At 39.2% G+C, this 13871-nt stretch overlaps 1 protein-coding gene across 1 annotated transcript in view; it reads left to right on the top strand.

The window, feature by feature from the left end:
- The window catches only part of LOC135489629 (fascin-like), a 30237-nt gene that overhangs the window by 3136 nt on the left and 13230 nt on the right, over positions 1-13871 (top strand). The window contains exons 2-3 of the mRNA XM_064775064.1: positions 1146-1302; positions 9047-9345. Coding sequence (XP_064631134.1) covers positions 1146-1302; positions 9047-9345 — 456 coding nt within the window. The remainder of the gene's footprint in view (positions 1-1145; positions 1303-9046; positions 9346-13871) is intronic.

Here is a 13871-nt window from a genome sequence, read left to right as displayed (position 1 = left end):
CCACAACATCATTTAGTAGATCAATTAGGACTTAATTAGTGATTATTAATGTCATATGGAGGTCAGCCTGGTCTGTACAGTAAGAATCAGTGGCCCTATTGTGGGAGCTATACTTTACCTGCTGAACCAAGGCAGGGTAAAAGATCTAAACTGCTTTAGCAGCATATCGTTCAGCTGGTAGTATTTTCCTGGAGCTACATGTCCAGTTATACATAGGTGCCCGATAGCTTCTTCATTGGAATTGTATGACTTCGAATTCATCACCAGCTGGGGATGTTATGGCTTAGCACAATGTGCCTTCAGCGCTTTATCACAACAAGGGCATCAATGGAATACAATCTATTCTTAACCCAACCAGCTACCCTGCCAGACACCCATTGTCTCCCCCACCCTATTTTATGTCATTTCACTAAATATAGCAGTTTTGGATGAAAACCGGTTTTGGCACACAACAATGTCCACCTGCTGTTGACAAACTGTCCCCATTTTAAGGTCAGTTCTATTCATCTGCTAATGTATCACATCATGTGGATAGTTGTCATGAACCTTTGCCATGGAGATCCGAAAAGTATCTGCCTTGAGCCGTGAGTGTGGCTATACCACGGGTATAAGGTATAATATTCCTCTCTATACCACACATTAGGGTAGTTTGCATCTTTGCCAGTATAGGACATCAAAATAGTAAAAGCTTTCCTAGACTTTCGAATGTGGGAACTACTGCATGTAGTCAGGCTATACCAGTTAAAACATATTTAACTCAACCCTGTGGTCTAGATTCATTATTCCTCTATTTTTTGGAGGTATTCTGTTTTGCCTTCAGTTCTTACAATTTGAGACACCATCAGATGACCTGCTTTACTGTCATTACGATCTTCATCATATCATACAATGACATCATTATCATACATTTGTCTTTCTACTCCAGTTGGTGGCAAGTTTGTCTGCTTTTTCCTTTGTCCGAATGCAGAAAGGAAGAAGAAGTCTGCCTTCTCATTTGCTGTATCATTATTCCCTGTTGTCCACTGCTGATGAGGTCCTAACACCTTTCCCGATGGGTTCAGTTGGTTTATGGCATTATAACCGAAAAGTGGTTTTGAAGAAAGTGTAGTAAAACACTAAAATTCGGTTACCTTTTCTTTCCTCAGGCGTTGATGTTACAGCCAACCAAGATGACATCAGTGACAAGGAGACGTTCCAAATGGAATTCAACAAGATCGAGAAGAAGTGGCGCTTCAGAACTGTAGATAACAAACTTTGGACGGTTGGCCAGCAAGGTGGCATTCAGGCCATTGCTGATGTTGCGTAAGTAATGAATTCTTTCTTGATCTTACCTGCTATTTTGAAATTGAAATGCCATGGAAGCCTTATCTACATTGGTCACACTCGTAGATCTAGGATTTGCTTGTTGCAATACCCGCATCCAAGTCTCTGTTGACTCTTCCTTACCAAAGGGAGACTGCTGGCAGGGGCAGAATAGGACTTCCGTAAGGACTCGTGGTTTACCATCTGAATACCGAAAGTCATTACTTTTGTGCATGCCCTTCCCTAGGAAATGGCTGTCGTAAGTGAGTTCTGCCATAGAGCCCTACAGGTTCTTGGCCAGGGTTGTGTTCTTTGGCCAGTAGTGCAACTATTGGTAGTAGTGGGGTGTGGCAACATCAATGAAGATATCATCCGCATAGTGACGCACTTTGTTGGTGATATAAGCAAGGTTAAAAACGTTGGTAGGTCAAGATGCTTTGTAATGGTTGTCCAGTGGTCTAGCTGTGACATTTTCATCATAAAAAGCATCCTTGATCATCATTGGACCCAAAAAGATTTGGCTGTAGTTGGTCATTTCTTCCATCATTTTGTGATTGTAGCTGTGACATATGTGGGCTATTCTACCAAGGAAGGAACCGGTGTTTCTTGACATTCCGCGATCAGGAGAAGTAGGATTTTCTATAAGAAATGATGTAGTTCATGGTTGTTGTAGACTGAGTGTTAGCAACACTGATGATCACTCAGCTACTGCTGATTGGAAAGAATGTGGAAATTGGTCACAACATATTTCGTACCAAAGTGTTGCCGTTTTGAGATTTGTCTAGGTTTTCACCACCTCACAGGAACGAAACTATACAACTTGACCAGTTTGTCCTCAGACAAGAACAGCTCAAAAACCTCTTTGATCTAAAGAGTAAACGCTTCGAGAAGGGTCTGATTCTGCAAATTACATAGAGTCAGAGTGAGACAGTTTCAAGGACTTATTTTGAAGGCTTCAAGTAACATTATCATTTGTTTGTCTACTGTTTCTGATTCATCCTCTGTTTTGTTATTTTGAAAAGGTAAAATCGACTTGGTCATTAAAGACCTCAGACATAATGATTTTTATTTAAGCAAAGAAATCTAATACATTTGGTCTTGTTCTTCTTTCCAGGACTGAGGACAGGTTAGGATAGTTTCATAACCTAAAGTGCACTCATTTGTCATGTTGTTTCATGTTGTGCAAATCAGGGTAGTTTTATACATATAATCAGTGTAGTTGTTGCATCTGTCTTGAAAGAGTAGGGCATCAGTTCTTTGACGAGGCATCACCAAATTAGGGTAGTTTGTATCTTTGCCAGTATAGGGCATCAAAATAGTAAAAGCTTTCCTAGACTTTCGAATTGGGAACTACTGCATGTAGGCAGGGAAAAACAACAACGAATTAGGGTAGTGACATTGCATCTTAGCCAGTAGGGCAACACTCCCCAACTTAGATGGTAAAATTGCTAGACTTTGGAACACAGTGGGAACTAGCCATGCACTACTTACTACAAATTACCTCATGGAGTGATCACAGCAGTGCTTTTGTTGAAGTTAAATTCCTGTATCTTTTTATGCTGAAATTGTACCTTGCATTCCATTGTTCTGCATGCTTTGCCCAGCATCATTTGAATTATGTGTGATGATGAATAAAACGCTCTGGATATTTGTTATCAGTAATTGATTGGCAGTAGACTTCCATTTAGAATACTCCCAACTGCAGAGAGATAAACGCTATGTCCTTTAATTTAGAGTGTCCTGAATAGAGTGGTGTCTGCTTGGGACATTTCATTGTAGCATCCATGGAGTACAGGACCTGATTTGTTGAATACAGACTTTTTTTCTTCAAATTTCTTCAATTTTATTGTCATTTACTTTATAAAACATTATCCAGTCTCTTCTTAAGAGCAGAGCATTTATATGATTTGACTATCATTTCAGTCACACCCAATTTAATTATTTCGTTTACTTATTCCATGCACCAAAGCATTTTTTATTCCAAAGGTAAATTTCAGGTTGGTAAATCGGTTGAAATCTATGGAGTTAAGAATTTTGTCGCAAAAACCCAGTTGGGAGTCGTAGAACTGCAGTTTTGATTTGGGTGTGGTCGGCTATAGAAGCTACATGTATATGGAGACTGATGTTGTTCTCAAGCATGAAGTGAATAGTAGGTGTGTTTCAAAGTGATAAATGATATAAGTTTGATACGTGTGTGTCTTTCAAACCATAGACTATAGTCTTCTACTTGTCACATGCATGCCAGTAGCCACTCTGACACAGCACTCAGTGCTATCAGTCTCTTCTTTTGTATGTTTGTTATTGTTGGTTCCTCGGACCATCTCTTACCAAAAAGTCACAAGTGCTATTTTGTTGTCAGAGACTGGTATTTCTCAATTCCATGTGGTAACAATTGTATGCTTGGCTCTTCACTATATTGAAATTGATGTCCTAAATGGTATAAAAAATGTGTAAGTGAGTCGCTGGCCTTTTAAACATTGCATGTAGTGTCAAATATCAATTAAGTTGCAAAATGTATTCTCTTTAGCTTAATAGAAGGTAAGTCAAGAAGATTTTTCGAAGAAATTGCATTATTGATACAGAGATCACTCTGAAGGGAGCCGAACAAGATAGGCCTATATTTAAGAGATGTGCTGATTCCTCCTACATTGTACATTCTTTAAAATAAATTAAACTTAAGTTTTGGGCGCACTATATGCAGCCTTAGCTATATGCAGCCCTTAGGTTTGTCAAGAAATACCACCCTGGAGTGGAGGTTTTTCAAAAGCTCAAAAAGCTTCAGGTTTTTTTCATCATTTTAGGGTTTGCTCAGATATTTGTCATGGTCAAATATCAATACTAGTTGTTTGCAGATTGCATTTTCACAGTAGACCTATACCACCATCACAGGTAATGTTGTTAGCACTCCACGGCCATTGACTGACCCAGTGTTTTGAGTCTAGACCATGGGAGGGCTAAGTCATGAACCTTATGGTTTGTCCCACCCGAGCCCTGTTTCTCTCACTCGACTCAAACACATTTCAGCATAAAAACTGCTGGAGAACTGTGCAGTGTTCATTATCAGTATGCGAATGTCGTTTTACCCGAAGAAGAAAATGCTTCACGATGTTTCGAAAATAAGTGAGAATGATAATTGCTTTGTAATTGTGTTGGCAATGTCTAACATGTTACAGAATCATTCATAGATAGGTCACTATGTGTCAATATTATTTCAAGGCGACAGTGGTTCACCATGAACTTACTGCCCTCTTTTAAATTCCTTTTGTTTAGCTTAGCGCTTTAGCCTACGTGCTAAAGCTTTGGGTTTGATGCACCAGTCTGAACACCCCAGAGACACAGAACATAATGGTTTGGATTATAGGCCTAAACTTCTCTGGAATCATTCTTGTTTTCATTGTCCTAAATCTTTCAGTAAACTTTGAATATATATGGCTAAGTCTAACTATAAAATAACATTGATAGGCTAGGGTGGGAATCAAAAATATCTTTCACCTACTTAACACACAGCTAATGTAATCCAGGGTGTGCTAAGTTAGAATGCCTTCCTGGTGAATTATGTCCTTAAATGTGTTAGGGAATCCTCCTGAGGCTGATGAAATTTTATTTCATGATTCTTGTCAGATACTTTCACTCAAGAAATCAATGAGGGTTTTCCTTCACTATTCATATTTCATCATTAACCATGATTTTCCTGGTGAAAAAGATTCCATTGAAATCAGTTCATCGCCCATAATCATAGCAACAGGTTCAATTGAAAGTAATGTCAACTGGTCAGGCGATACATGTGATATGCCAAACTGTTTGATTGAGAATAATGATCCAGAATAAAAATCAATCGTTGTGATATGTTGGGAGTGTTTACAAAAATACTAAGAGTAATTAGCCATGTAATTACTCTCCCATTAAATAATGTCCCCTGACACGTTTCTATCATTTGTGTAGGTTGATAGTATGAGTGTGTTAATATGCAATCAGCTCATCTGATAGATAGACTGAGGTTGTCAGTTGAATCTAGGTGGCTGACTTTAATATATATACGCCTACACTTTAGCCAACGAGGGAATCTATAGTCTCCCTTATTGCAAATGACACCCGTATGATTCCCACTGGGAAACTGTGGAGACTGGTCTTTCACGCTGTCACACCATCCTTTTAGCAGACATGGATATAGAGCATAGGTATTCTGACTCAAACCTTAAAAAAAATTGCATTGTTTGCAGAAATTTAGAGGAAGAACTGGTATTGTTTGACTTGTGCGTCTGCCACCTTGGGCAGTGCCAGGGGCCAATAGCTATTGACACTAACATTACAAAGCACGAGTCTGATCTTCGCCTGCATTAAAACTTGTGAACTTAACCCTCAGAGGACCTGACCCATAACCCCCAAAAGTGAACATTTTATTTCACAAGTGAAGCAATTTCGGCATGTTTTTTTTCAAATCTGCATTTAGTTTGCTTTTCAATTTACTTAGTTCATTTTCTCATTCAGCTCCACACATATACTCTAGTTTCACCAGTCTAAGATCATGTCAATAATACAAAATCGACAAAAAGGCTAAGACGTCATGACCATCTGACAACTTGATGTTTGTTGCCAACCCATTCTCTAGCCAAATCGACAATTGTGAATGGTATCATTATCATACAACAATATGCATAATATCTCGAAATTCTTAAATATTCAGAAATGATCTTAAAACAGTGAAACTGGAGCATTATATGCATACCGGTACACTAATTCTCATCAGCATTGTATGTTAAAACTGCTCATTGATTTCTATGGACACACCCAGTTTTACTACTTCCTGCCAGAGCTATGAATTCTGATAAAATCATATCAGTTGGCATGGTTACTAGCGTGTTACTTGGTGACATAAAGGAAATACTAGACGTATCTCTAATTTTCTGATGTTACAGACGAAAATAATTTGCATTAATTGGGAGGGAACTCATTTTATGTACTTTCTCTACAGATGGATGATTCCCAGGCCGAGTGCCTTGTTTCATCATGGAATTAGCCTCCCCCAACCTTGGCCCCACCCCTGTGTTTGATGCTACCTTCTTCCTGATGTTGTTCTTCAAACCATAATCTATTTGAATTAACTATAATGTTTGGGTGGGTCTGGCAAGTTGTGTCTGTGCACTTGCCAATGTTTCGAAGACAAATATTTTATTATGTCGGAGAAATGATATATGCGGGCTGCTGTAAACCTGCCTATACTTGTTGGTGGAACCAACAAGTATGGTTAAATGCCTTGCTCAAGGACGTAAAGAATGGTAGTTGCATGAGCAGACACAAAATGGTTTAATTTTCGGAAGTAATACGAAAATTGTGCCTTTAATTCATGGTTTCTAACAAAAGCGATATTCTATTTCTGATCATAATACTCATGACCTTTGTACATACTAATTTATACAGGGAATTTCTATTACCCAAATTAATTTGACAATGGTAGTGAAAGTGTACTTGCTCTCAACCCTGCCCTATGAATGATCATTGGTTGGTCACAACTATTTGCTTTTAAACAACAATTATTCTTGTCTTGCGTGAATAATTCGCAGCGACAAAAGTAGAGCAGTAGGCCTACATGTACTTTTCAAGCTAATGAATGGGACGAAGCACCTCCCAGGCCTTAAATTCTGTGCACTTCTGCGTCTTTGACCTTTCTTCCATGAATCTCCCCTTTTCGTTTACAAACAAGTTCAAAAGCATTTCACATTACATCACAAACATTCAATATATCATGTCTTTCTCATCATCTGATCAACTATAACTTCTTTCTATTATATCAGTGAAGCCCTTCGCAAACGGTAAGCCGACCTTGCAGGATTCTCTCGATGCATCTTCATTTCTATGACTTTCTTAGTTTGAAACTCAATAACAGGGTGCTCAGTCGAATAAATATACTGGTTACTGGCCACAATATATTTGCCTAAATATTTTCTCAACAAATTTTAGAGGGATGAATTGCAATCATCACATAATAATTTTCATCAGTCAGAAAAGATCAGGCTGGTCTATTGTTACCAGAAATCGGTTCCCCACGGTTGTCGATTGGACACCTTTGATAAGGTCATCTGACAACTTCATGCACCTCTGTTACTTCCATGACCTTTGATAGACACGAAAATATACAATAGGGCTTGTCGTTTTAGTTGGCCAGCGGAAATATTGAGACGAACAGCGGATTCTGTAGACAAATAGAATGGGAATACATGCAACACCTTTCCGGCCTTATAAGGTTTAACTTATTTATTTTGAATGTATGCATATTTGTTAACCTTTAGATATAATAATGGCATGTCAGAAATATTAGTGAAACCACAACTAATTTCATGCACTTGTAGTTTTCAGCAGCTAAGTTATGGTGTGATATAATGAATTTTGACGCCAGGCTGGTTTGGGCAATTTCGAGTGCCATTTGTCTTTACAAGCTGTCATTTTTAGGGGTACTTCAAGCCGCAGGATCTATAGCTGGGTCCTCTAACTACTCAATACAGTAGGTGTTAATAGAATATATATGACAGACATATCCTCTACGACCATCATATTGTAAATTTTACGTCGTTCCTGATGGGAAACGAACGTTTAATGAATCATTACGTGGCAGTTCCCATCATCAACAAGTAGCATTCTCAACAACCCTAGAATAGATGGCTACGTTTATGCACAATAATGGAATTAACAACCTCGTCCCTGTGCACAGAAATGAAGTAACCAACCTTGTTTCCAGCTCTTGCACAACCTCATATCATGCAACTTGTTTTACAGTAAGCTTACATTACATTCACTTTTACAAATATCAACACCCTTTGCCAGAAAAAGTATGTGAACACAGTAGCGTTGGACGTTTATGTCCGTCTTTGGCAGTTTGTAAGTGACTTTTCAAACATACTTTTATGTTCTTAGCTGGTTGTCAGTGTTTACATAAAGTTAGCGCATTGAAAATTTACCCTGGGTGAGGGGAATGTGGAGGCCGTTGTTGTACTTGTTGTGTTTAGAAATTACTGGTTTCTCCTGTAAATGTATTAAAAATGTTCAGGACACAATCATGTCATGTCCCTATACTGCTATTAGTTGCACCAGATAGAGACTGCAAGACTGTCAGAGTACCCCTGGATCAGCTGTGGGAAAGAGATCATCGTTTTTCTCCCGATTAAAGCGGATTAGGTGACTGTTGCAATCGATTATGGATAAAACATGGATTATCTTTAGTCAGTCTCCATCAGTTTATGTCATCTGGTCAGAAAATGACCTAAAATGGCCTGGTTTTTAAAGACTATGATATTCCATTTTAAATTGTTTAAGGCCCAGTACCCTCCCCGTTACTTTTCCTGTCATATCTCTTCATTATCATTATATCATCTGATGCTACCCCTTACACATGCTTTCATTTTAATTTGTATTTTCAAGCTCTAAATTTATGAAATTGTTGGCAGAGTCTCCTAATAAGAAGAGTCACTACTGTTATTCGTACTTGTTTTTGGAATATGTTCACTGATATCATCAGCAAGCAGCATTCCAATTATCTGTCTGTATATAGTTTTTCCCAAATCGCTAATTAAAATAGAAGAAAGGCAGGAAAATGTGTTGGTTTACAGTACTCGATGCATTGAAAATGAAGCGAAATCATATTGACATTGATATGCTTTATATCATTTTTTGCGTCAAAAAGTTGATTCAGTTTGTTATTGCTTGAAAGACAGACTCCCATCTCAACCGCTTACCCTTCTTCTCGTTACAGTTCTGTTGATACGCTGTTCGAATTCAACTGGCTTGATGACGGCAAGATCACCCTCCGTGCTTCAAACCAAAATTACATCACAGCAAAAATGAACGGACACCTGTATGCCACAAGTAGCACGGTTTCGGATAAGGAAAAATTTGCGGTAGTTTTACTCAATCGCCCTTTGCTTGTCCTGAAGGGTGAATATGGACTTGTAGGATATAAGGTGAAGGCGAAGGATCTTCTAGAGTGTAATAAGAGTGTGCATGATACGATTTATGTGGAGCACCTTGATAGCGGGGAGTACCATCTTAAAGGTAAGGAATCGTCAGCTGTTTTTTCCATACACTGTATTTGTCCAGATGTAGCATCCCATGTCACATGCAATATTAAAATGTAGACTTTATCTCTGCAGTGGTTTTGTAGTGCAGCTGGAAATGTTGAACAGAAATTCACGAGACCTGATGCATGCGTCCAACAGACACGGAAATCCTGCTCTTGGCAAGGAGTTTCCCAATTAGGGCATTATCAGGTGCATCAGCAGACTCCTCGGCGTCTTCAAGTTCGTGTTGCACCTTGCGGATTAAATAGCGGGAAGTTGCTGGATCTACGCCAAACACCCTCAGATATACTTCCATGTGAAGTCCACTACATTAATTTCCAAATGATTAAACTTTCATGAGGTCCACCTGTTGGTGAACTAATATTTACATTGGTGCCATTCATGGCTTGCTAATCCCAACTACAAACTGATCCACCCTGAACAACCAATCCATAGTATTGTTCCAAACTACCCCTGCAACAACTTCATTTTGGGTACTCTAGTTTAGCGCAGCATCAATAATGTAGACTCTCAAAATATTGGAATATGGATTCAGTTTGGGGTACCTGGACAGCTAATCTGGAACCATAATCATTATTGCAAAATATTGAGGTTTTTGATGTCAGTACCATGGGAATCTGAATATTTGAAAAGTAGAGGTGCCAAATGAAGAAAAGAATTCAAAATATGGGTAACCACAAGTATAGATTGGTAACCGGTATGTGCAATATCATATGGTATTATCTATTAGTGAGTTAGTGGATGCGACATGTTGCCATGCGGCAGGGATATCCTTCGTTTAAAAGTTTATAGATGTATTTAGCAGTCACTCTATGCTCTACAATATACAAGTGATTACAAAATGAGTAAATTTATCTTCAATTGATATTCAATAAAAATCACAATTGGGTTGATCACAATTACAGTTACGCTGTGAGTGTGAGGCAGTTTCTGGAGAGGGTGTGGTCATCAGTCTGCCTAGAATAGTTCTGTCGAGAATCGGTTGTCAAGTGAGTTCGCCACAGGGGACTGTTAAACTCAACTGATGATGTTGTACATAGAAAGGGAACCACCTTTGAGTTAAAGTGGGAGTCGGAATGTTGTGCATCCTCTATGATAACAATATAGTACAACTATAGTGGTGTGAAAAGCCAATAATGCTATTCCTGCAGATGGCAGTTCTAGTTGCATGCTTTATCGCATAATTCAGATTGATCACAGGTATTGGCATTTCCATCGATCACAGAGTAACTCTTTAGACATTGATGTTGTTTTTCATGTTTAGCAACTCAACCCATGATATCATAATATCATCTATTGAAGCAAACTGTTCTGAGTATCATATCATCATGATCGGCGGGAATGTAGCCATTTGTCAGCCACATACCAAGCGCGATTAGACTCAAAACAACCACCTGTAGCATCAGTGCAGTGAAATCAATTCTTATGATTCCTGTTTCAGTGAGCATTGATGCCATGCAGTCTAAACACAAACCATTGCTTTCTTCAAGCACGTGTAAAGCATTGCTTTCTTCAAGCACGTGTAAAGCATTGCTTTCTTCAAGCACGTGTAAAGCATTGCTTTCTTCAAGCACGTGTGAAGCATTGCTTTCCTCAAGCACGTGTGAAGCATTGCTTTCCTCAAGCACGTGTGAAGCATTGCTTTCCTCAAGCACGTGTAAAGCATTGCTTTCTTCAAGCACATGTAAAGCATTGCTTTCTTCAAGCACGTGTAAACTGTATTTTTAGTGTAAGAGGCACACCTCGACTGCATGACAGTATTTTTGGTGTAAGCTGTCATAACCGCTAGCAGTAGTGTTATATCAGTGGCAGCATACATGCATTTTGACTCTCGGAGGGATAGTTAGCAAGTCATAAGCACAGAATAGTGATGCCACATCCTCATCTAGATGACTCAATCACTAAGCCAGCATTTAGCAAGAAGCCAGATTCCCTCGTCAACGATTACTAACTGACTAAGTGTGGGATTCGGGGACAAACTGTCTGCTCATAGAATGTTGGTGATAATTGATGGTCACCCTAGCAACCAGTGGCATGGATCTATGTATACATCTTGTTAAGTCAGCCTTCTCTCTGGTAACTTGTAGTCATGTAATCTGCTCATCTTTCATACAGAGCTCTCCTCCACAACCTTGAAATGTGGCATCTTACATGCGCTTATAGCCCAGCCTATCCTCAGTGATGTGCTTGTGCAATACAATTGATGGCCATATTGATTATTACTGCAACACAAACCAAAATTTCCACTCAGATCTTTTATGTAATTATAACAAAACCCCATTCAAAATTTGCAGAAGTTTATTGATGTGAAATGAAATGTGTTTTCATGATCATGTTGTCATACTTCATAAAATAACATCAGTCAGCAGCTTCCTGGTAATTTTATGTTTCGATTGGTTATTCTGACCAAGCCATAAGGCAGTGTGAGAGCAAAATGTCTGTGAATGGTATTTCAGGGAACTCTTTAAAACTTGCTGGACCCCTGTCATGCTTTTCAATCTAATCTCGTTGGTGTGGATGACCAAAGCTGTTGTCATCCTTTCCAAAAAACTCCAATGGGCTGTATTGTTCTTTCCTAACAATTTCTTGTGATCAATAGAGAAGCATAATAACAAGGACTGCCATTTATTGTAGCCGAATTTCGAAAATGTCAAAACAGTTTGTGACTATACCATCATGCTTTTTTGATTCCATGACTTGAGAAAATCGTGAGGATGTGGTCAAAAGCGACTCGCACAATGTGCAGGCTTATACTCACTGTGGTGGGCTATTCCTTCTTTTATTCTCATTACATAATTTTACTCTTTCACCCTAAGCCAGACTCCTATCAACCCTAAGTTGCTGGCAGGTTCCTCCTCTTTGCAGAATGACCTTCTTCCCTAAGTTCACAACATGAATTCAAGGAGAACAATGTCTCAACTGGACCACACCATACTGCATTGACAAATCATTTAAAGGAATCGTTGATCAGGGGGGTGGTCAGTGACTCAGCGTCATCATAAACCCATGACCACCCACGAGAAACTTGACACTGCAGCCAGTCTGTCTGGATAGAATATCAAGTGGATAATACCCAATCACTTGAAATTAAGTGACCACAATTAAATAGTTCATGCAGTTTGGGCACTGGTCTGGTCTGGTCAAAGATTTCAAAGATTTTTCTGCTGGATATTCCTGGCGTTCAGTATCTCTGATCTTTCTTTAATTCCCTGATACAGCATTGTGATTTTCCAGCTTTTGTCCTGTATGAGTCACTCATCCAAATTGCCAGACAAAGTCCCTTCCACTATTCCCATCTTGCTTTGTACCCTAATTCCTTAAAGACAATGAACTACCTCTGTGGTGAAAATCGTTAAATTATTCCCCAACATCCTTCCTTAGTTGCATGGCAATCTTAAGAGATGCCGCAGCACACATTTTGCTACCGGCCCCACTGGTAATTGATTTCCAAATCAACTTCTCTGGTAGGTGTCCCTGAAGGATATTGTGAAATTGAACAGTTTGTGACCGTCATTTCAGTTGCGATGGCTTGTGATGTGTGCATGAGGTGATCATGCAATGTGGTTGCAGCTCGAGTCAGCAAATCTGAATCTGTTCTTGTGGTGAAGATGTCAATCACCTCTTGTTCTGAAAATGTATCAATATTGCATACATTTAGGTATAGGGATGACTGCACTTAGCCTGGTGTTTCAACTAGAGAATTCCCTTTGCCATTTTAAGCATAACTATGCCTTGGGCCTTGGAACATGCAGACTAAGACATTCTGCTGCTTTTCGAATGTAATTGATGTGTCACATGAAACCATTGATGATATGATGCCCATATTTGAATACGAATTGAAGGGATTAAAATGAGCTCTTCCAATAGTTCTAATTGGCAATCATGTTGCAGACGACGAGATGTTTGAAGCGGGATTGTCTTGAGTGTGACTGTTTTCTCATTTTACAAGCAAAGTACACAAACATTGTATCGCTGGCATTACGTCTATTGGCAATTGAATTTCAGAATTATATATCTGATTGTTCATCCCCTGGGCTTTAAAGCAAGGCATCATCTTACCAATAATATAGCCCCACCAGGACCATGAGAAACACGAGTAGAATGGTTGGTCGTATCATGCTGATGGACATGAATGTGAAGGTGACTTGATTACTGCCAACTAAATCTGATTAAAATATTTCATGGATGTGCACAACAGCTCATTATCCAGTAGATTCGTCACCCAGGATTTGTTGGCCTGGTGAGATTTGTGGGATGAAGAGGCCAGAGCCAACTTTCAGAGTTTATGTCATTCAATTTTGAAGGAAAAACGATTTCCCATCTGTCATGTAAAAGTGGCATGCATGACTCAGTTTGATGAAGTAAGGGAGTGGACTTCAGGATTTTGCTGAGACCAGTGGGGCTTTTCATATCCCTTGTGAGGTTATGTAGGGAGTGATCAAGGAAGAATTACAGGAGCTTACGTGAGGAGTGAGGAGCCATGGCGAAGTGGTTAACACT

This window comes from Lineus longissimus, chromosome 1 (assembly GCF_910592395.1).
Source record: "Lineus longissimus chromosome 1, tnLinLong1.2, whole genome shotgun sequence".
NCBI classification, from domain to species: Eukaryota; Metazoa; Nemertea; class Pilidiophora; order Heteronemertea; family Lineidae; genus Lineus; species Lineus longissimus.
This window is presented reverse-complemented; position numbering and strand designations above follow the sequence as displayed.